General features: G+C 51.9%; 1 protein-coding gene across 2 annotated transcripts in view; it reads right to left on the minus strand.

Annotated features, from left to right (window-relative positions):
• The window catches only part of BTBD16 (BTB domain containing 16), a 50,912-nt gene that overhangs the window by 20,978 nt on the left and 7,155 nt on the right, over positions 1-22,779 (minus strand). The window contains exons 4-10 of one of the 2 annotated variants that reach the window (XM_079899741.1): positions 20,991-21,139; positions 14,765-14,838; positions 12,711-12,854; positions 9,314-9,403; positions 8,131-8,245; positions 3,261-3,330; positions 2,332-2,462 (exon numbers count right to left, since the gene is read on the minus strand). In XM_079899741.1, the coding sequence (XP_079755867.1) occupies positions 2,332-2,462; positions 3,261-3,330; positions 8,131-8,245; positions 9,314-9,403; positions 12,711-12,854; positions 14,765-14,838; positions 20,991-21,139 (773 nt within the window). Of the gene's footprint in view, positions 1-2,331; positions 2,463-3,260; positions 3,331-8,130; positions 8,246-9,313; positions 9,404-12,710; positions 12,855-14,764; positions 14,839-20,990; positions 21,143-22,779 lie in introns of both variants that reach the window. The other variant, XM_079899742.1, reaches the window with a different exon arrangement.

The raw sequence follows: 22,779 nt of genomic DNA on the forward strand, positions 1-22,779 counted from the left end.
GGTAAATTTCTAACCATCTCCCCGGGCGCTGGGTGTGGCCCAAGGCCCCTCTTTCCATGCCCTCTGTTCCCCACCTCCCTCCAGCTTCAAGGCAGCTGGACGTCAACCAGGCGAGGAGAGTTCACCTCGGAAGACAAGACGGCAGCATAAGGTCCAGGAGCTGAGGGCCTGGTCCCTCTGGGGCACACATGCTGACGACATGCCTGAGGCCTCCCAGGCTCTTCCCTCCCTCCAGGTAGCCCGGCACTGTCTGTGAAGACAGACAGCTCCTGGGGTGAAGCCAGAGGAGCAGGACCCAGTGTCCACATCAGTCATGTCTCCCCAAACTTGTGAGTCTAGACGCCTGACACGTAATATTCTTGACCTCTTTTCCTGCCCAGCCAGCCTTTTCTAGGGCGTATCCCATCGCTAACATTCTGGTTGTGGTCAGACATTCTTTTTCCCTTCCTTGGTTAAATGTTACCGGGGTGAGACAGCTCAGGCTTTCCAAGGGAGGGACAATGTCATGAAAAGTCTAAGGGCTGTCATGTTTATCTTTTCTTCAAGGGTTGCACAACCTTTGCTCCATGGAGGGTGGGGAGAAAGCGCTTGTGGAAAAGCCATGGAGAGCAGGGCAAAATGACCCTGGGAGCCCCCGGCTCCCCCCTGGCAGGGCCTGGCATTGCTCTTGGGGCCCGAGTTCCTGAGGTCTTCTTAGATAATACAGAGATTAGAGGTCTCCCTCAACACCAGAACCCAGAACGTTGTTCTATCAACCTCATTTCCCTGTAAGTCTGAGGGCATTGCCAGCTACTGAGTCAATTCAAACCAACAGGAGAACAAATCCTTCCAGGTCTAATTCCTGAAATCGGAACGCTTTCCACCACACATGCATGAGGAAACATTTATTTCCTAATATACCATCATAATTTTTCATAGAATTTTGTCTTCAGTTTTGTAATTCACCCAAAGGGAATACCATCTTGGTAACTTGGCAGTGGGTATCAAGAACCTTTTGAAAAGTCCCCCAAAGACACAACAACTAAATGCAATACATGTTCCTAACCTGATCCTGCATTGGAGGAAAAAAGATGCTATAAAGGACAGTGTTGAGTCAATGCATCACTTGTGTAAGGTATCACATCAATGTCAAATTTCCTGAAGTTGTTAACTGCACTGGGATTATAACAGAAGAATTCTCTTTATTAGAAAATATACATTGAAGCATTCAGGGGTAAGGGAACATGATATATGCAACTTTCCCTCAAAGGGTTAAAAAATGTGTGTTAATAGATATACACACAGATGCAAATGATAAAGCAAACAGGACAGAGATTGAATGAAGCAGGGTAAAGGGTACTGAGATATTCTTTGTACTTTTCTTGTTATCTAATTTGTTTGAAATTATTTTCAAATAAAATATTTTTTTAAATACTAATAAAAACAAAGTCCTTTTGGCTTGGTAATTTCACTTTTAGGAATTCTCTGTGGGAAAATAATATGAGATGAAAATAAATGTACGTTGAACGATGTCACGAAGGTACTATTTATATCAGTGAAACACTGGAAATAACCTAAAAGGCCAGGCACTGGCCGGAGTCTAAGGAAAGCCCTGTGGTTGCCACATGGGTAACACAGAGCAGCCGGATAGGCAGAGCCAAAGCCCCCTGGGTTAAAGATGCGACTGGAAGAGGGTAAGGAGCAGACCAAGACCCTGAGGTAGAGGTCCCTGTGCTGGTCCAGATGAGAGACCTGGAAGGTTGGCCTCCGGCTGGTGCCCACGCAGAGGCCCACAGAGATGGGTTGCATTTGTGCGGGAGGATGAAGTGGTCTCCCAGGAGCTTGAGCAGCTCGTCAAGGAACACTGGGCGGGGGGTGCAGTAAAGGGCAGGGCACCAAGAGTTGGGTTTTAGCCTTAATTGTCAGAGAGCTCATACCAGCAGTGGTATGTCTGAGTCTAGAGCTGTTCAGGGCTGGAGATAAAAACTGATTTCGGGGTGAGAGCTTTTTCCTTTTTCCCTTTTCCCTGGTTTCCAAAGTTTCCACAATGAATGTGTCTTAATATTGACAGAGTTTTAAAAAATTATTTAGGCAATTAATTAATTACCAGGTGGGTAATGAGACAGCGGGCACCCCGAGGGTCCCTACTCTGATGAATAGCACTCTTCCCCATGCCCGAGTACAGTACCCACGTTTGGGCCCCCCCCGAGGCCAGGCTGTCCAAGAGGGAGGGACGTTTGGGATGGAAAAGGCACTGCACACTGGGCATGTCCAGCAGGGGTGTGGACGCAGGCCCCCCTAACACCTCCCTCCCCCCATCCCAGGGGCAGCTTGCCGGGAGCCAGCTCTCACCTGGGGGACCTCAGCACTTTGTGGAGCAGCTCCTGCGGGATTTTCCGGAGGTGGATCTCCGTCCCCACCAGAGGGACCAAGTTAATCTCCATCCACTTCTCGCAGGCAGTGGTGAGCGGCTCTTCCTTGTACTGCGAAGGCAAGAAAAGCGCATGGAGAAAGGAATCCCTGAACTTTCAGCGCCCTCTGCTGGAAGGCGACGATGCTACACGCGTGCTCTCGGGAAGGCCGCGCTGCAGCCCTGCTCAAAGCGCTTCTTCAAAACATAAACGGCAGCAGATAACCCACGTTATCTGAGTGTTTGCTACGCTCAAGGCACTGCACTAGGTTGATTCAAATCAATCCTCACTGCTACCCTATGAGGTCGGTTCATTATTATTCCTATTTTACCGAGGGAAAAACTGAGGCTCCAAAACTCCTGCTCTTGCCTGAGGTCACACAGCTAGGGAAGTGGTTTGACCACAGGGCTTGCAAGCTGAAATCTCTGAACTGAGGTCTGTGACCGATCACAGACGCCGCCCCCCCCCCCCGCCCCCCCTGCCACACCTTGCGTCTCAGTTTTCTCCTCTGATAATCAGAGTGTTAGATTACATCATTTACTGCCAACCCTGACACCCTGACTGAGCCCAGGGGGCGACAAATTTCCCTCAACCCCACCAAGAATGTCCTGGAATGCTGTCTGCTGTTTTGGCAAGAAACGCTGGCTTTCCCCTCCCCACCCCCTCACCCCCCAGATTAAAGCGTTTCTACTTTTTGGAGTGTTAAAATATTCTTTGAAACATAAAATGATTTTTAAAGATTGTTCACTTGGCACTGTTAGGTTGGTGCTATCAGATTCTTTGGAGCTGGGTCTGGTGTGTGAAATCCCAGAGTCTGGGCGCTCCTGAGAGCCCCCCAGGTGCCGCGTGCCCTGTCCAGGTTGCTCTCACCTTGCAGCCGGCCAGGTAGAAGTCCTTGATGGTGCTCGGCGTGAGTCCGTTCATCATCATGGTCACACACCTGCAGAGAGACAACTGCTGTTCCTGGAGGCCCCCAGGCTGCTTTTAGGGAAGTGGGCAGCCCCAGAGGTTTTACCTCAACTCCACGCCGGCAGCAGAGACCTTTCAGGGAAGGGAAGGAAAAGAGCCTTACTTTAGGCATGTGGACATCTGGCTGGAGGACAAGACCAGCAAGGCTTGTTGCAAAGAGCTCTGGGCTGAGGGAGGTGAGGCCTACGGTGAGGTGAGGTGAGGCCTTTCCTTCTGAAGGAAACAACGTAGCCTTGGCACCAGGGAGAAGTATTACTGTTTAGAGATTAAGCACCTAAAGGTGCCTTACTGAGTTTTAATTTTAGCCAGGGTGACCATCTGTTTGTCCCCCTGCTGGAGGTATTTTCTTCCTGTACAGACCATTGCGGAGCTGTAGAGGGGCTTCCGGTCCTGTTCCTCTCTGTACAAGAGTAGATTCAAAAAGCAAGTTTCTGATGAAAATCTCTGTCCTTTTCACGACTAGGCCTCATTTACTTGCTTCACTTACTCATCAAAGATCTGTTTACTGAGCAGGTACTATGTGCCAGGCACCCTGCGAGGCCCTTGGGTTACAAAGAATAAAGCCAATGGGCCCAACACACGTTAAATAAACATTTAGACATGTAACCACATTATTACAGTTGTGTTAAGGGTTAAAAAGTCAAAGAACAATGTGCCATAGGAATGTGAAAAGGGGGAAATCTGACCTGGGGGGGGATGATCAGAAAAGTGACATTTAAACCTTGAAGGAGGAGAACAAAGAACTGTTCAGACCAGGAACTGGGAGACCAGCATTCCAAGAAGAGGAAACAGGATGTGCAAAGGCCCTGAGGCAGGGACAGGGGCCCTACTTTGAAGGAACATCAAGGAGATCCCAGATGCAGTGCAGTGAGGGGAGTAAGACTAGGAGATGGGCTGGGGTGGGCAGGGTGTGTGGTGGGGTGGATATGCTGGGCGAGAGTTTCAGTGACTCACCTGTCACAGCTGAGACTAGTCTCCAGCACAATTTTCTTAAGACATGTTCGTGTCATCAAACAGGGCACCAGAGAATAGCTACTGAGCTCTCATACAGAAGCAAAATCTTGAACTCATTATTACTCAACGGTTATCCTAAACTCAGTTGAGATACATGTTGCTCTTGGACAAAGGCTTAAAGGATATCTGGTAAGTCTTGCACATATTCTGAAATGTATTCTTCAATTAAGCCAGGTCAGCAGAGAGCTGGGGAGCTCATTACCACCAACACCCACACCCCTGAAGAACAGCTTTTACTCAGTTGCATTTTGAAGTGAAGACCTTGCCAATATCAAGAAAGAACATTATTAAATTTATCGTTGCTTTTACTCTGTGGATATAGTTGAGGACATTGACCATCACATCACTCAATGTCATCTGATGAAGACACCCAGGGTTCTACCTCCCAAGTCAGTTTTTGGTTTCTTTGTTTTATCTAATGTCATTGATCAGGTTTCCCTTTTCATATTAGCTGCTAGGGAGCTCACAGTCAAAAGTATGGTCCACTTGTAGAGTGTAGGTTTGGTTATGTAATTTTAGCTTCTCCAGCCTTGTTTTCCTTTCTCCTTTTTCTTTTCTTTTTGAACAATTTGTGCCCTGTTATTTTATGTATTCTTTTAAGCCACCAAAAACTTTTACTAGAACAAGGCAAGAAATACTGAATGAAAAACAATTTGGTCATGGTTAAGGCACTTTACGCCCCACCCTCCTTGGATCCTACGATGGCCCCTTCACCATAGTGAGACTGATCATACCCATTATAAGGAATTGTCCTGAGTATTGGAAAAATCTGTGCTGGGTAAACACCAGACTCTGCTGTCATCGTTCAGGCACGCTGGCAGGTGAGATTGCTGAGTCCCGTCAATTCTACATCTTCACCGTCTCCTGGAAGACCTGCCCCCTCCCCTCCCTTCCCACTTCCCCTGACTAGTTCAGACCCTCCTCTCTCTCACCCAGGCATCTGCACAGGTCTCCCTGCCCACACCAGCCTCCCGCGTCCCCACCGCATCCTGAAGGTCTCAGCCAAAAACACAGAGGGGCTCTGGTCACTCTCCCCGCCCAAGCTTCAGGCTCTCCTCTGCTGGCAGAACCAGCTCACATGACCTTTGAGGTCTGCATGACCTGGACTCCTGCTAACTTCCCCACCCACCTTTCCTTTCATCTTTCCACACCCCTCCCCAACTCCAGCTGCATTGGGTCTTAGTGGCCAAGCACATTCCAGTTTCTATGCTCTCCTCTGCCTGAAGTCCTCTTCTCTCTCACTCTTTGACAACTGGCATCCTTTCAGGCTCAGCTCAAGTGCCACCTCCTCTTGGAAGTCTCCCTGATTGCTTCTCCTCACATGCTCCCTCTGCTTTGATTTCCATGACCTCCTTCTGACTGGTACCTCTGCCTCCTCCCAACACTCTCCCCTTGAAACTAGAGACTGCCAGGAAGCAGCCCTCCCAGCATAAACCCATTCCCTGAGTGTCTCCTCTGTGCCAGCCTCTGTGGCTGTTTCTGGAAATACCTGCTATGTACAGACAAAACTCCTCTCCTCCTGCGGCTCCTGGCCTCACTGTGAGCCGAGCTCACCAATCAGCAAGGGGCAAACCAGGTGTGAAAGGGGCTGTGTGCGAGGTTCAGGTCCCATACCTCACCAGGCACAGTGTTCTTCAGGAGTGGGTTTTTGCCAGTAGAGATGCACGGGCAGAATTAGCTGGGTTTGAAGTTGGGATACAGAAATCAGTGCTCCAGGAAGCTGACATCTTCGCCTGTGCTCCCCCCTTCTCACTGTGAGACTCACTGGCTGGGCTTCCCAGACTGGAGGACACCAAGCAAGCCCTGGGGCCACCCAGGCCACTTGCTTCTGGGCTCAGGGAGGGTGGGAATTTCCACTTGCAGAAGTTCTAAGGGCACCAAGCAGTTGCCCACAGATGGAGTTCAGCCCTACCTGGAAGGAAATGCCCTTTCAGCCCTGTGAGCCTGGAGGGACCCAAGTGACCCTCAGGGAGGGAGGGAGGGAGGGTGTGTGTGTGTGTGTGTGTGTGTGTGTGTGCAGGCAACAACCAACAACCATGATCCCAGTTGTGCCAAAGCAGACACTGATGACTCCCGCACGCACACACTTCATCCCCTAGAGGTGGGCGGCCTCGAGTGTGCATGATTCAGACTCAAGCAGCCATCTGGGTGATTCTGCACCGGCTGGAGGTTCAGCCCAGATGACCTTTGGGATCCCATCCAGCACCTGGATTTGTGATGCTATCAGAGTGACCCTGGGGCGCGCGCGCACACACACACACACACACACACACACACACACACTGAGGCTTGCGCTGCCACACCCCTGCCAACAGTACCATCAGCCTCTCAAAGGCAGGCGAGACCCAGCCCAGCTGTGTGCCAGACCCGCCTGGCTCCAGCGCCTCGGATTCCAGCCCCACCACAGTTATCTGCAGAATCTCGGGCGGGCCCATCAGCCCCAGGCAGCCTAGGTTTGCTCATCAGTGGAATGATAGGCTTGGCTCGGTACCCAGAGCCCTCCCTGCTCCGGCATTCAAGACAAGGCATGTGAAGGAGGAAGGAAATGAATCTGCCATGCTCAGTTCCACCCCAGATAAGCCAGGGCTACGGTTCCGGAAGGAAGATGGGGCTTTGAATCTGGGCCTCCCGTAGGGCAGCTGAGGCTCACAGACAGAAGGTGGCCAGATGCCCCACTCCAAGAGGGAAGCTGGCCTTCCAGGTCTGGGGCCACAGTTATCTTCCTGCACAGCACCAGGAAACAGCCGCTCAGAAGTGCATGCGCGCAGAAGCTGTGATTTAGTAGCGATTATCAGTCACAAGGTTATGCGGAGCTGAAGTCATGTGACACACAATGGAAGGGGAGTGGGGATTCTCAGGAGAACACAGACTTTACCCCATCACCTGCAGGGTCAAGGCCAGACTGCTGGGTTCTCCCCGAGACTCTACACGACCTGTCCCTGCCTGTGACGGCGGGCCTCCCGTCTCTCACAGCCAGCCGCCCACCCCACAGTCTGGCCAGGCCGACACGCTGGAGCGCCTTTTCAAGACTGGTCCCCTCCGCATGTCTTCTGTGGCCACGTCCAGGCCTCTGAAAGCCTGCGTCCCTGGGTTCACGGGGCATCTGCCTCCCCAGCGAGGCTTCGAGATGCTCCCGCCTGAGGAGCTGGCCCGAGTCATTTCAGGTGCCCCCAGGAATGAGGCACCAACTCAAAGTCATCTCTGGGATTGAACGTGGCTGTATGGATTCTATAGAAAGAGAGTGGAAACCTGCAAGGTCCCTGGAAGACATCCTGCCCCTGCCTTTTACAGAGCATCTGCTGTCCTCTCTGGGCTAAGATGGGATGTTCGTTCATTCATTTATTCATTCATTCATTCCCTCAGATGAAGAAACTGAGGCTTAGGGTGGTGAAACAAGCCAGGCAGAGCATCCCCGCCCTAAATCTCCTCTCTGTTGAACTGCGTCAGGAGTTTGGAGCTCGAAGAGCGATAAGATACCACCTCTGTGCTCAGGACGTGAGTGCAGTAAGCACACATCCCTGAAAAAGCCTAAGAGAAGGGACAGAATACTCTAGAAAAATGAATCCCATCAGTGCTTTTCCATTTGCTTCATTTGCCTTCCATCAGCATTAACGGCCGACTCAAACTTGTGTTCTATGCAAAGAAACCCCAGATGTCCCAGCCCGCGGAAGAGGCATGCTCCGTGAGCTGGGCCAGGAGGGCCCCTTTGGATCCCACCTGGGGCTGGCCCTGGCCGCGCCTTGCCACGGTTCCTTACCTTTGGAACAGGCTGTTGAACTGAAGAACGTGGGCTGCAGCCAGCACGCCCAGCACGTCGTCCATGCTCACCCTTACCTCGCGCAGGTAGAGATTCTGCAGGGCCACGGCGAAGGCTGGGGAGGCAGCATCGAGGGCCAGCCGTCAGCGTGGGGCTCTGCAGCCCCGCACCCCTCACGCACAGGCGCCCTCCCGCTGGATGAGGGTCCCTGAGCTGGGGGTCAGGGACGCATTAGACAAAACGCAACGGCTCTGACCTGGGTGCAGATGCTGCCTGGGCTCCCAGCCCCCCAAAGGAGTTGAGGATGAAGCTAAAGAACATGGAGCTCCTGTGAAAGAATCTTCTGTGAGCCTGTCCCGAGCCTGTGCCTCAGGGGTTCTGTCCTAACTGGGGGTCTGTGGCCTGTGCCGGGAGCTGGCCACCCCAAGGTGTGCACAGTGCTGTGTGCATGAGGTGTGTTTTGTGTTCTCTGGAGATGACATCATCACAGCGGGTTTTCCCCAGAGTCTGGGATCTTCAACAAGGTTAAGGACTCCTGGGACGAGCCGGGATCAATTTGCCAGTCCGTGGACTCAGCTTATTCCGAGTTCTACCTGACCCCAGCCGCGCTGTAGTGCAGTCCCATGGGCTCCGAGGACAGCTGGTGCGGATAATTATTATGTGGATAATTTCCTGATGGCACGTGACAGCATGGTGCATTCACACCTGTTAACAGGTGTGTCTAGGTGGCCGGGATGGGATGGGGAGGGGCTGAGCCCAAGGGAGGCCCCTGGGGGAGGTCTCTGCTGCCAGCAGCCAGCCAGGGAGGGGCCCTGGTGGGAAGGGGCGGGTCAGTGTTGCCTATGGACAAGGGTGGGCCTGAGGGCTTCCCTGGGCATCTGCGCCCAGAAAAGCAGCGACATCTTCCCTGGGTCTGTCTGGGTACCTGCCTCTTCCTCCCTCCTCTGCATGCCTCACTCCTCTTTCCAAGGACGGGGACCTCTCTTTCGCAGAAGTCCCCCTTCTTTTACTTCCCCACATTGTGCCGGCCTCCTTCCCCTCCGCCCTGCGCTGCTCAGCTATTTTTAATAAGGAAGCACTGAACACTGTGTGCCTCCACTTTGGGGTGTTTTGTTTGTTTTTCAAATCTGAGAGGCAGTTTGTTCAACGACACTCTCAGAATACGAGGACAGGTGCACGTTACCAGCTTCGGTGACCAGAGGGTCATTGATCTTCAAGGAAACGATCATCTTCTTTACAGGGCGTTGTTCTTTAATCCTCCCGGGCAGCTGAGCTAGAGAAGGGAACAGGATGAGGACGCACAGGTGTGACAGCCACAGTGACCCGTGCAGGTACAGCGTGAGCCCCACAACTGCTCGCGCAGCCTTGATCTTGGCATGGATCACGCTGTATTTTGTTCATTTCTGTTTGCTTGTTGGTTTAGTGGATGCATTGATGAAATGATTATTTATTTTGAAATAGTTGAAGACTCACAAGAAGTTGCAAAAATAGTACAGAGAGTTCCCGTGTCCTCCTGGGCCAGCTTCCCCGACGATCTGACACAGCCACTGTGACTGCAAGACCGGGACACTGATGCTCACACTGATACAGACCCCCCTCCCCCTCCTCCCCCTCCCTCCCCCCTTCCTCTCCTTAGGCTGTGAGCAGTGAGAGGGCCAGGGGTGGGCCTCCATCACCTCTGCGTCCTGAGCACCTAGCTCAGACCTGGCACCAGGCGAGAGCACAAAAGGACCATTAGCTGAAGGATGAGTGTGACCAAGGCGTCCTCCCAGCGGCTCCTGAGACTTTGCCCCACAGAGCTCCAAACAAAGGAACCCCGCCACGGAGGGCTTCCAGGGGGAAGCAAAGGGGCAGCCCGCATCACCGCCAGCCTCCACAATCCACTCAGAGTTACTCTGAAATGTGAGTTACGACACACGGTGCCCTCAGGTCTCCAGCGGCGTGCCGTGCCTTTGGCACGAAGCCAGAGCCCCTCCAGCAGCCCCAAGACCCTCCCACTAGTCTCCAGCTCACCAGGTCCCAAACCTGCCTCTTCGTGGTTTGTTGCCCAGGAGATTTGTGGCGCTCCCTCTCTTCCCCATCAGGGGCCCACCTGACCCTCTGCTATGGAAGGGAGCTCCACACCACCACCTCCCCCGAAACTGGCTTTATGTTCCCTCCTGGACCAACCACCTGCCAGTACACCGAGTATCTGTTGGTTTACGATCGGCCAGGCAGGCACGCTGGACGGTGAGCCTGCCATCCCGCCCCAGGCCCCGCACAGTCTTGCACACACTGGTGCTCAATAAGTATTGGCCGAATCGATGGATGAATGGATTCCACGGCCAGTGAGGTCAGGGTGCCAGGTCACGCAAGTGACATGAGTCAGGAGCCCAAAGTATGTCACAAGTTGCAGCTACAAAGAATGCAGAAAAAAGAGAACAAAGGTCCACTTCCCTCAGGCAAACAAGGCCATCGAGCCTTCCCTCACCACGTTCTCGGCACCTGGCTCTGTTCAGGCTCGCATTCGGCCAGTGTTTATTGAGCACCTACTCAGTGCCAGGCCCTGTTCCTGGCTCTGGCTCACTTTCCTCCCCTGGATCTCTGCACAGCCTCCCCTCTGCCCGCTCCATCCTGTCACTCACCCCCACGGGGGGCAGTAAACAAGAGGATGCTGGCAAGTGCCTGACACGTAGCGGGTGTTCACGGGGCACCGTTAGGATCATCACGTATCACACGATTTCTCATGCTTTATCATCACTTCAGGTGGGCTCATCTGTCCCCCACCCCCCGACATTAAGTTCCTAGCACAATGCCTGGCACAAGTTAAGGACTGAACGTCTCTTGAAGGGAGGAAGGAACCTTATCGGCTAGGTTAGAGTACGTGGAAGACAGTTTCTGTAAGTAAAACTTCACAATCCGATAGGAAAGTGATAATCTGATCATACGCTTCTGAGGTGCCCCCAAACCAAAGTGGTTTGTTTTTAGTAAAAGAGGGTCGTTTGCGTTTGGATCCTCCTAGAGCATAAACACACGCTGCTATGGTACAGCCGATCCTGGACTCTGGGTGGAATGAACGTGAACGTGAGCGGCTGGGACAGCCCCGTGTGGCCAGCACAGGGCTGCTCCAGGGGAGCTGTGTCTCCTCAGCACCCACCACTCCAGGCCTTGGTCAGAAACTCCTCTGCTGCTAACTCCAGGAGAATGATGCTCACGCTCTCAGGAATAGAAAAGCAGTAACTGTGAGATGCGTATAGAGACCATCATCAAAGGCACGTGAAGGGCTGGGACTGTACCCACTGAAAGCCTTGGAGACACGAGTCCCAGGGTCTGACGCAGTTGGTGGTGCTTGCAGGGGAGACCCCGGGACGCTGTGACAGCCCAGGCACTGAGGTTTCACTCCTGCACGTGACCTGATGTCCCCCAGCCGGGCCCAGCCTCTAGCAGGGGGTTGGATTACAGCAGCTGTTTTAGTAGGGCCAAATCTAAGTGGGACCATTCTAGACTTACTAAAAACATGACAACTCCATTTTCCCTTCCATATTCTCTGGATTTTCATTGTACTCACTGTCCGAACCCCAGTGGCCTTCCACTGGTTGCCCAGGAAGGGCTGTGATCTGGGCACAGGGGCCATGGGAGAAAGAGCTCGGTCCCGTTTGAAGACACTGGGACAAAGGCTCAGGAAGATCGTAAGTGTGAAGCCTGTTACAGTTCTATGGGGACGCCACGGCCTGCTCTTGGCTCCCAGCTTGGCCGGGAAGGGCTGAGTCAGAGGCTTTGTGGCCGGGAAGATGCCGGCAGGCAGCCAGGCTCCGTCTCCCGACTGGGGGCTCCGGCAGCCCGTCTGGCTCCAGAATGTCAGAGCTTTACTGCCACGTCCTGGAAATGCAATCCCATCCCGACTGGCATGCTGGCTGCCTGGGAGACCTTGAATTTTCCACGGCACCTGCTTATGAGCTGTCCGGAGGCGATGCCAACTATATTACCTGAGAGGAAGCTGGCAAGGCTGCAGGAGAGGAACTTATGGGACAGATAAGGGGCAGCTGGGGATTATTAGGATTCAAAAAAGAGAAAAAGAAAGACGTGACCTAAATACTTCCGGGTATGAGGTGGCGTTAAGAAAAGAGAAAGAAAAGGAAAAGAAAAAATGAAATTGATGTACACTTGTAAACCTCCAACCGGCACTTAGAGCCAAACAAGCCGCAGATGTCAGAACTATGCCTTCTTTCTAGAAAGCCCATCAGAAGCCTCAACACAACCCACTTTCTCTTCTCAAAGAAGTAGGGAGGGCCTCCCTCATAGCTGGTGGACAAGAATGGGTTATTATGAGAACAAAACTGACATTTACTGACTACTCACTATGTGCCAGGCGTTGTTCTAGAACTTCACACCTGTTACCTCCTCCACAATGAAACACAATAAGAACCATTATCCCATTTTAGAGCCGAGGAGACTGAGGTTAATCCTGTAATGAGATCACACCATGAGCCTTGGTCTTAACTGCCAGAGCGACCGTGGTCTCCAAACAGATAACCGAACGCCAAGCTGGGGCCTCTCTAACCAGAGAGCCCTTGGGGGTCCTGCTCTGGGTGAGAACATACCTTGCAGAAGCTTCTCCAGCTCCTTCTCAGGGTTTGCGTTGCCCCGGGCCAGGGCCATCATGTAAAGCTTGGTCAGGGTCTCGGACTGAAAAAGCTGGGGCTGATGGAGTTCCCACCTGAAGCCAAGGCATTCGAGAATCACACCTGAGGAGAGGAAAGGATGCTGAGCAAACGTTTTAACGACACCCCGACCTGAAGATGCTTTCACTCTGTCTCCCACGTACTCTCTGTCCATCCCGTTATCGAGCAAACGAGTGGGCAGGCGGCTTCGCTAGGAACAAAGTTCCAGCCACGGGGAGCTTCCTGGCTCCCAAGCGGATACGATGGGCACAAGGTACCTTAGAAAGCGCTAAACGTCCACCAGAGCTGCCGACCAACAGAGGCACACAAGCTGCCCTCCAACCTGGGGGCTGCAAAAAGCTTCGTGGGGCGGGGACGCTGGCTGCGACACTCTTGGAGGGGGCCTCACCTTGCCTCCCCCGTTGCAGTGTTTCTTAGCCTTGGCGCTGTTCATATCCGGAGCCGGAGAATTCTCTGTGGACGGGTCTGTCCTGCGCTGTAGGATGTCTGGCAGCATCCCTGGCCTCCACCCACTGGATGCCAGCATCACCCGCCCCACCCAGGAGTTGTGACAACCCAAAATGTCTCCGGACATTGCCAAATGTCCTCTGGGGAGCAAAATTGCTACCCGGGCTGTTAGTGTCTAATTATTACCCACCTGAATGTCATAGAAAAAACCCCATCACCAGGGAGCAGGGTTCTCATCAGCATTGCTTTTCTCGAGGGAATGGAGATCATCAGAAAGCCCAGCTCACAGGCATGAAATGGGATTACAGTGTGAGGAGGGTTCCTTGCAAACTGTAAAGGATTTATGCTGGGGAGTCTCACCCGGGGTGGCAAAGATGATAAGAAAAAAAGAAGAGACTTGAATAGGAAGGTAGATGGAGGATCCAGGTGAGACATGAGAGGCTATGGGCAAGGGGGGCTCTGCAGGCTGGACCCCTGAATTAGCACAGAGCTGGGAGGAAGGGAGCCATGCTCGGGGTGATTCCCCCCGAACCCTAAATCCCAGCGCTGGACAGAACCTTGAGGTTCACTAGCCCCATCTACGTATTTCTTGGCTTTGCTATTATTTTGACCGCATGACTTTGGGTACCTGTTTCCTCTCCTGTTATTATTATTGTTATTCACCCACCGTATGATATTGTTTGGTGCTGGGAGTTGAGAACCTGGGTTTTCACCTCAAATCTCCGGTCACCTCAGGTGACAGTCTGGCTATGCCGGATTAAAAGGAATCTTGCCCCGTAATGGTGATTTTAAGCAAGGGCAGAATTGCGGATAAAGTGTGTCCCCTGCGCCCCCTTCCGCTTTCAGGATGGCAGTGCAGGGCAGACATCACAACCAATCTGGAACTCTTTCTCCTGAGCCCGGAGGCAGCCTCACACTACTTCTCACCCCCTGCTCCCACCATCCACCAGCGTTGACGGGTGAGAAGAAATCGATTAGCCTCTGCCGGGGAAGGAGGCTGGCTCTGACCTCAGACAGCCACACCGTGGGGTGGGGTTTATCCAAAAAAGCACCATCAAGAAGCTGACCTGTCCAGGCTCCTCGTGGGGCTCAGTGAGCCCTTCCCAGCTGGACGGACCCGCTCTGACTCCTCACCCTACCTCAGATAAGTCTTCTTGGACGAGTGCAGATGTGGACATCCAAGTCACGACTGATTAAAGCCCAGAGGGACACAGAACAGCTGCCCCGGGCTGCCCCGATGGGCTTCTGCTTAGTCTTCCAATCCAACCTATTGATTAACATCGGCAGGTCTGTATTTATCATGGCCATTAGCATATGAAAATGTGTTTGCCAAGCGGCTTCATTCATTGTGCATTTGGAAAATATTTCCAGTCACACCTATTACACGAGGGACACTGTGCAGTGGGCAGGAACAGAACTCACAGACTGGTGACCAGGCCTCTGGTCTGGTTTTCCTTCCATAGAGACCACAAGCTACCCCTGAGGTCAGCAACATTCTGACGAATCCACTGGTGACAAGAACTCACCTGCCTCCGCGCTTTGGATGGCCTTGTTCTTCAAAGTCTCAGGGAAGTTTTCCTGAATTTGTGAAATGCATAACCTCAAGAAAAAATACAAACAAAAAATCCAGGCGTTCATACTGACATTTTTTTTTTTCTTCATCTGCAACATGTATGATTCCAGTGTAAGCATCCCTAAAGCGTAAATGAATCAGTCTTATCATATCTCTCCCTCTGGGACAGTTCCCTCGGGTCACTGTGTGTCTGCCAATTTGACTAACTCTAAGCTCTGTCTGATGACCGGCTCAGAACATTAATTCCTGTTTCCAGTTTGCGGGTAGATCTTGCCAAGGAGGTATCTGAGGCTACATCTGGCTGCCTAAATGACACCTCTTTGGGTGAGTGTCTAAAACAGTGCCTAGCATATAGTAGGTACTCAATACATAACTGCTGGAGAAAGGGAGAGAGAGTCCTGGCATGTCTGGAAAGTTAACTCAGCAAAACTTCTGGTTAGGGTCATGCATGCCCCAGTCTCAGTGTGCCCACAGTCTAAACACAGAATCTACTCTGAGGGAGTTTCCTGGTGGTCTAGTGGCTAGGAGTCTGGGCTTTCACTGCCGTGGCCCTGGGTTGAATCCCTGGTCAGGGAACTGAGATCCTGCAAGCCCTGCAGTGTGGCAAAAAAAAAAGAGAACCTACCCTGAACTGAGCCCCAATCCTCTGCCAGGAAATGGCATCACGAGCCTCCAGTTGCCCAGGCCAGCATCCTGAATGCTGCCTCACCTGATCGCTTGCCCAGATCTAATGAAATGCCTTTTGAATGCAGCCATCTCTCCTTGGGTGAATCCTTGCCCTCACTGCTGTCACCTTCATCCAAGCCACCATTTCCTGCCCCCTGTCACTGCCAGTCTCCGGGCCTCCACGTCGTCCCCTCTGATGCACACCTCACACTGCAGCCTGAGGAGCCACCTGAAATGCAAATCTGGTCTTGCCTCTCCCCTGCGGAGAATCCTTCCTTGTCTCCCCAGTGTTCCTGGGGGAAAGCCAACCTCCTTCACACGGCTAGCAGGCTTCTGCCTGTCTCTGCAGTCTCACCCCTCTACACTCCCTGCTCCAGCCCTTTTCAACAGCCTGAACCATCACCTCTGGCTTCCAATCTCTTGGACACGCACCTCCCTCACCTTTTCACTGGATGACCTCCTACGCATCCTTCCAGCTAAGCTTAGCTGTTGTTTCCTCTGGGGAGGCTGGGCTGGCGGCCCTCCCCAGCCCACCCTGGGATTGCCCCTGTTAAAACTCCTTCCCCAGCGTCTTCTGGTCGCCTGTCTCCTCACGGGCCCTCTGCACCAGGCTCTGCACCCCCCAGAGTCGGCGTTTGTTTACCCCGGCAGCCCTAGCGCAGCCATCATGCAAGTGCTCGATAAATATCACTGCTTGGATGATGACAAAGATAAGACGCTCTTCCATAAACACTATATTCACCCTGCTAAGCAAGGAACCGAAACAAAACTGGAGTCACATGTTCACAGCTTGAAGACAGTCATCCCAAGAAAGCCAACCAGCCAGGGGACACTGGACCACACCAGCCCCTGTCACATTTGCCATGCTGTTTTCCAGTGATGCCAGAAATCCTTATGGGCCAGAGCGTATGCAGGAGGGCTTGGGTCGGAGAGCCTGTGTCCAGAATAATATTGACCACATGCTGCCCTTTCCGAGCAGAGATGGTGATTACAAGTGACTCAGCCTCAGGAAGGCTGTGGGCGCTTGAGTTGTTTATCCCACAGGAGCAGTGGACCTGACCCAAGCCAGACTCAATCCCCCTGGTGGCTTGGGTCACACATCTGGGCAGAGCCGGCTAAGGTCAGGAGTTCAGACTGTGACCTTAAAATGGAACGACAGACTCTGTCCCGCTGGGGCAACAGCCATGACCTCAACTACCCTCACAAACCTCACTGTCATCAGTTGGGCCAGGAGATGCCAGGCGACAAAAGTAACCACATTGCCTCCTCCTGGTGTATTGGCTGCTTGCCAAGATATACCATGTATCCTGTGGACTCTGTAGCTCCCAAAGCGGAGGCTCATTTCAGGACCATTGGAAAAGCTAATGGAACACATGGCATCTGGGAGCTGTCCTCTTCACCCTGTGGGACCAAGTGGCCTGGGATAAAGTGGGGATGCTGGGAACATGCCGTTAGTCTGGGGCTCACTACCTTGATGGGGAAACAGAGGGTAAAAGGGAAAGTCCATAAGTTTCTCATGGACATATGGACTTCCTGCAGCAGACCATCGAAACAAAGGGCTTTCGACTTGATACCTTCAACATGCAAAGCTCCAGTGTGGCTTACCGGGAAGAGTCATGCAGACCTTGGGCCTGCCTCTGGGTCTTGGTTCTTTCCTCTGTAGGAGGGAAATGAGGACCACGTGGAAGTCACTGGGGGAGTAAAAGAGCTAATGCTCGGGATGCCTGGCACTGAGCAGACACTCTGTTCTCCTATCAGCTCTACACCGGATCATGGGTCTCCAGTCCCAGCTCTCCTGAAACTGCTCTCTGATAAAAATCTAGGGGTCCCTTCTTTGCATCCTTGCCTCTTAGCATGACCTCCTTCCAACCTCAGAGTGGACTTGGCACTGCCGTCAGAATGGGAAAAAACATGAGGCAGGGTCACCTTTTCCTAGGGCCCAAGCCCCCTAGATCAGCGGTCCCCAACCTTTTTGGCACCAGGGACAGGTTTCGTGGAAGACAATTTTTCCATGGACCCGGGGCTGGGGGGATGGTTTCAGGATGATTCAAGCGCATTACATTTACTGTGCACTTTATTTCTATTATTATTACATTCTAATATATAATGAAATAATTATACAATCCACCATAATGCAGAATCAGTGGGAGCCCTGAGCCTGTTTTCCTGCAACTAGATGGTTCCACCTGGGGGTGATGGGAGACAGTGACACCTGGAGTGTGTGGCTTGTGTCCAGTCTACTCCGTAAGATGCAGCCTGTCACTTGCTGCTCACTGATGGGGTTTTGACGTGTCTGCAAGCCATTGATTTGTTATGGTCTCCGTGCAGTCAAACGTCTCTGCTAATGATGATCTGTATTTGCAGCCGCTCCCCAGCGCTAGCATCACTGCCTCAGCTCCACCTCAGATCATCAGGCGTTAGATTCTCATAAGAAGCGCGCAACCAGGGGGTGGGGACCTCTGCCCTAGAGCCTCCTTCCTCAGCCACACTCCTCCATCCTGGATCTTTGGGTTCATATGTTAGCTGTGTCCACACGTACCAGAGAACTCCAGGGACACTGAATGACACATGTTAATTGGGTATTTATTTGCCAGATACCGTTCTAAGCTCTCAATGAATTATGTCATATAATTCTCATGGCAACTCTGTAAGACAGCATCCCCAGTTTGCAGATAAAGAAACTTAAGGCACGAAAAGGTTAGGTTGTTTGCAAGGTGGTTAGCATTTCCTCATCTCTCAGGCCCCTTCTCCCCGTACTCCACACCCCAGTCCCAGTGGAAGGAAGCATGACGAAGACCAGGAACCTTAGGTTCCTGTATAGCATCTCCGAGTTCTGGAGCCAAAAGCTCACGGCGTCATGGAGACCCACAGACACAACCAGAAGTACTGGCTAGCTGGGCAGAACCTGGGGCATTGACATATGAGAAGCACAATTACGTATCTGAAATAAATGGGAAGCTCAGAGCTAGTTAACTCAGCTTTCCACGGCCAGTGACGCTTTACAGAACTAGTAAAATATAGATGGGTCCAGCTCCCATCAAAGTCAACAGCGCTCCCAAGTGGAAGAAGCAACAATAACAGCGTCAACGGCAAGAACAGGTTTGCTGGTTGGGCAGCCAGAGAGCTACGGGGAAGGTGCCCGTGTGTGTGTCGCAGGTACAATTCCAGACACCCCCACCCCTACCATCGACCTTGTTAGCTGACAAGTCTGAAAGTACAGAAGGGTTACCAGGAATAAGTCCTTTATTTTATTACGTAAATTAAATAAAACTTTTGTTATGCTTTCCAAGTTTATGTTTCTCACAATCACATGGAATAAATCCCCATTGTGAAAATAAAGAAAATAAAATTTTGTGTTTATTAAAGAAAATCAGCTCCTCCCGCACTGTAGTAGACTGCATCCATGGCCCCAATTACACACCCTTGTCCTGCAGGACTCCAGAGTTTCTCCCAAGAGAGCTGGTGTGTATTTCCTGCCCCTTGACTTTGACTTTGGCCATGTGACTTGCCTTGGCCGAGTGGACATAGTGAGCAACTGGGCCCGCCCTCTTGCCCTTTGCCGGCACCAAGACAAGGACATGCCCAGGCTAGCCCGCTGTCTCAGGAAGAGGACAAGAGGCTTGTGGAGCACCAAACTGCCCAGATGAGCTAAGCCTGGGTCGGCTGATGGCTGATACACGAGTGATCGGCCGTCCTGAGCGCCTACCTGCCCTCAGCCTGCCTCCCGACCCCCAGCTTCCCAGCATCACCAAGGAGAGAGGCAGATCTGCAAAGCTTCTCCTGGGAAGAGAGCGCCCAGACCAGTCCCTGCATCTGCTGTGTTTGAGGCAAGATGTTTTGATTTGGAGAAAGTGCTAAGAGGCAGAGTGACATATGGAGTCATTGGCTGGCAGAGCACAGGGCTGACACTCCCCCAAATGGAACCACCAGGATCAATAACTAAGACTGCTGCTTAGGCTAGAAAGATAATAGCTGTGTTTACTGAGCACCTACTATTTGCCAGGAACAGCACTAATCATTTTTAATGTACTGTCTGATTGAAGGTCACTCTTCAGGGGAGATGTTATTGTCACCATTTCACAGATGAGGAAACTGAGGCTCAGAGAGATTAAGCCACTGGCTGAAGGTCACAGAACTAGTAAATGGAGGAGAAGGAATTCCAACCCTCTCAAATAGACTACGTTTAATGGCCCAAAAGCCCAGCACCAATGGCCATCACCCCTCAGGCCACCACCCCCAGCCTAGCTCAGCGAAGACGTCTGCCCCTGCAAGCCCAGCCTCCCTCCTCAGGTTTCTGGATCAGTTTGCCTATATTCCCAGGCCCAGCTCCTGCGCCTGCTTGCCCAGCCTGGCCCTGATGCCAAGGAGCACAACGAACTCTAAGACTTCTTCAGGGCTCTAACCAAACAAAATATAAAATAAGTTCAAAGTTGTTTAAGGCTATGAGTAACCAATGCCAAAAACTGCAACTCACAGCACTCAATTTTTTCTAAGCGGGGGTCATCAGAGAATTTAGAGACCAAACCCAGATGGGCTTTGGTTTATTCCCACGTGTGTGGTATAGTCATCTGTGGGGTGGGAGGCAACCGAGCAGGGCTGGCCGGTGGGCCTGGAAAGGGAAGATGTGGCTCCTCGCTCAGCAAACATGGAGCCAGGAGCTCTTCCGTGCCAGGTGCTGCCCAGGGCACAGCCCACACTCAGGGAGATGCTCAGGCAGGTCAGACGGAGTGCTCATAAGGCAGACGTGCCAGTGCATGGAGGCAGAAGCATCCAGGCAGATCCAAAAGGCCAGGGCCTGGTGGGGCAGTGGTTGGGAGTCCGCCTGCCGATGCAGGGGACGTGGGTTCGTGCCCCGGTCCGGGAAGATCCCACATGCCGCGGAGCGGCTGGGCCCGTGAGCCATGGCCGCTGAGCCTGCGCGTCCGGAGCCTGTGCTCTGCAACGGGAGAGGCCGCAGCAGTGAGAGGCCCGTGTACCGCAAAAAAAAAAAAAAAAAAAAAAAGAGGGCAAAAGGCCAGGGAAGTGAAGTGTTCCTTCTGCAACGGGATCCAGCTCTGTGTCCCCAGGAGAGGCAAATAAAAACTCATAACCCGAAGAAGTCATGCTCTAAGCCAGCGGCTCGGAACACTTTGCGGGTGAGCGGAAGCCTGCTTCTCCCCTTGCTGGGTGGACATGCGCATTCGTGGGACGGGTTCAAACTCTGAGCCGGGCCGTCTCACTTTGTTTGTCAACAAATCAGTTGATAAACTTAGAATCCTGTTAGGGTCCAAAGTTCCCAGTACAAAGGAAAATCTAGAAAAAAAATTCTCAATCTCTCTGGACTTTAATCACCACCCACAGACATTCTCAGAGGAAGCTGTCACCCTGATCCTGTCCATCCCTAAGGGATGGTCCCAAAGGCAGCCTTCCTTGCAAATACCCAGGACAGCCCACCTGCCCAATCAGAGTTGCCCAACCATGGGGCACTTCCCAGAAGGGTGGCTCACCCCGCCATGGGCCTTTGGTCTTCCTACCTGTCTGGGTTCTTCAGAACTTCATCAAAGTCTACGTTGACAGCCTTGCACATCTGGGAAAGCGCCAGCAGGTCCCCCAAAAAAGGCTCTCTGAGGAAACGCCACCGGCTGGTTGAGCCAACGATCCGGCGTTCCAGCTGGGGTTTGTGCTGCTTGGAAAGAAAGAACGTCTTTTTTTAACGACACATAAATACCAGGTTTTCCAAATTGTACAGCAGAAAGGAAATCAAGACAAATTTTAAAAGGCTGGTTAATTTTCAAAGATGGCCAATATTTTTCCAGAGCCGTCTTCTCCAGACAAATATATTGTATTCAGGAGACTGAGGACTTCAAGCCACAAAGTAATTTGGAATTTAGCACCCGGGACAGGAGGTGCCAGAGGTGAAATGTCAGGGAGAAAGATATCAAACTGAGGAGATCTGGCGCAGGGACTGTTTTTTTTTAAATTGCGATAAAATATACAAAACATAAAACTCACCATTTAATCCATTTTGTAGGTACAATTAGTAGCACTTAGTACATTTACAGTGTTGTACAACCATTACAACTATCTAGTTCAGAACCTTTGCATCACTCCTAAAGGAAACTGTCGGCTCATTAAGCCATCACTCCCAAGTTCCCCCTTCCCCACTTCCTGGAAACCACTCATCTGCGCTCTGTCTCTACGGATTTGCCTGTTCTGGAAATTTCATGTAAATGGAATCCTACAATAGTGGCCTTTTAAGTCTGGCTTCTTTCACTTTGCACGTTTTCAAGGTTCATCCACGTTGTAGCCTGTGTCAGAATTTCATTCCTTTTTAGGGCTGAATGACATTCCATTGTGGGGAGAGACCACCTTTTGTTTATCCATTCACCAGCTGATAGCTATTGGGGTTGTTACAACCTTTTGGCTACTGTGAAGAGTGCTGCTATGAATATTCGTGTATGAGTTTCTGTTTGAACACCTGTTTTCAGTTCTTTTGGTATAAACCCAGGACTGGAACAGGCGGGCCACTGGGTGGGGACTTTTCCTTAGACATTTTCTTAAGGTCCTGGGCTTCAGCAATTTCCTTAAGGGAGCGGTACAAAACCAGCATGGATGTAAACCTCAGATGTGGTGGCTCAAGGAAACCTACGCAGGACAAGTGCACCATGAGGGACCCATAGGAATGGGTGAAACGGATCCTAAGCCACACCAGGCACCAACAGGGTGGTGGGGAGACCACAGGCCATGGAATGGAGGATCTGAGTTCAAATCTTGTTTTTGCCACTGACTGGTTGTGTGACCTTGGGCAAAAAATTTACTCTTTTGAGCCTCTTGGACCTCATATATAAAATGGGAATAATGACGACGATAATGAGGATGAATATGAGGATGAGGATGAGGATGAGGATGAGGATGTGGATGTGGATGAGGATGAGGATGAGGATGAGGATGAGGATGAGGATGTGGATGAGGATGAGGGTGAGGGTGAGGATGTGGATGAGGATGAGGATGAGGATGAGGATGAGGATGTGGATGAGGATGAGGATGAGGATGTGGATGAGGATGAGGATGAGGATGAGGATGAGGATGTGGATGAGGATGAGGATGCGGATGCGGATGAGGATGAGGATGTGGATGCGGATGAGGATGAGGATGTGGATGAGGATGTGGATGAGGATGTGGATGAGGATGAGGATGAGGATGAGGATGTGGATGAGGATGCGGATGAGGATGAGGATGAGGATGTGGATGTGGATGTGGATGTGGATGAAGATGAGGACGAGGATGTGGACGAGGACGTGGACGAGGACGAGGACGTGGACG

This window comes from Stenella coeruleoalba (assembly GCF_951394435.1).
Source record: "Stenella coeruleoalba genome assembly, chromosome: 16".
NCBI classification, from domain to species: Eukaryota; Metazoa; Chordata; class Mammalia; order Artiodactyla; family Delphinidae; genus Stenella; species Stenella coeruleoalba.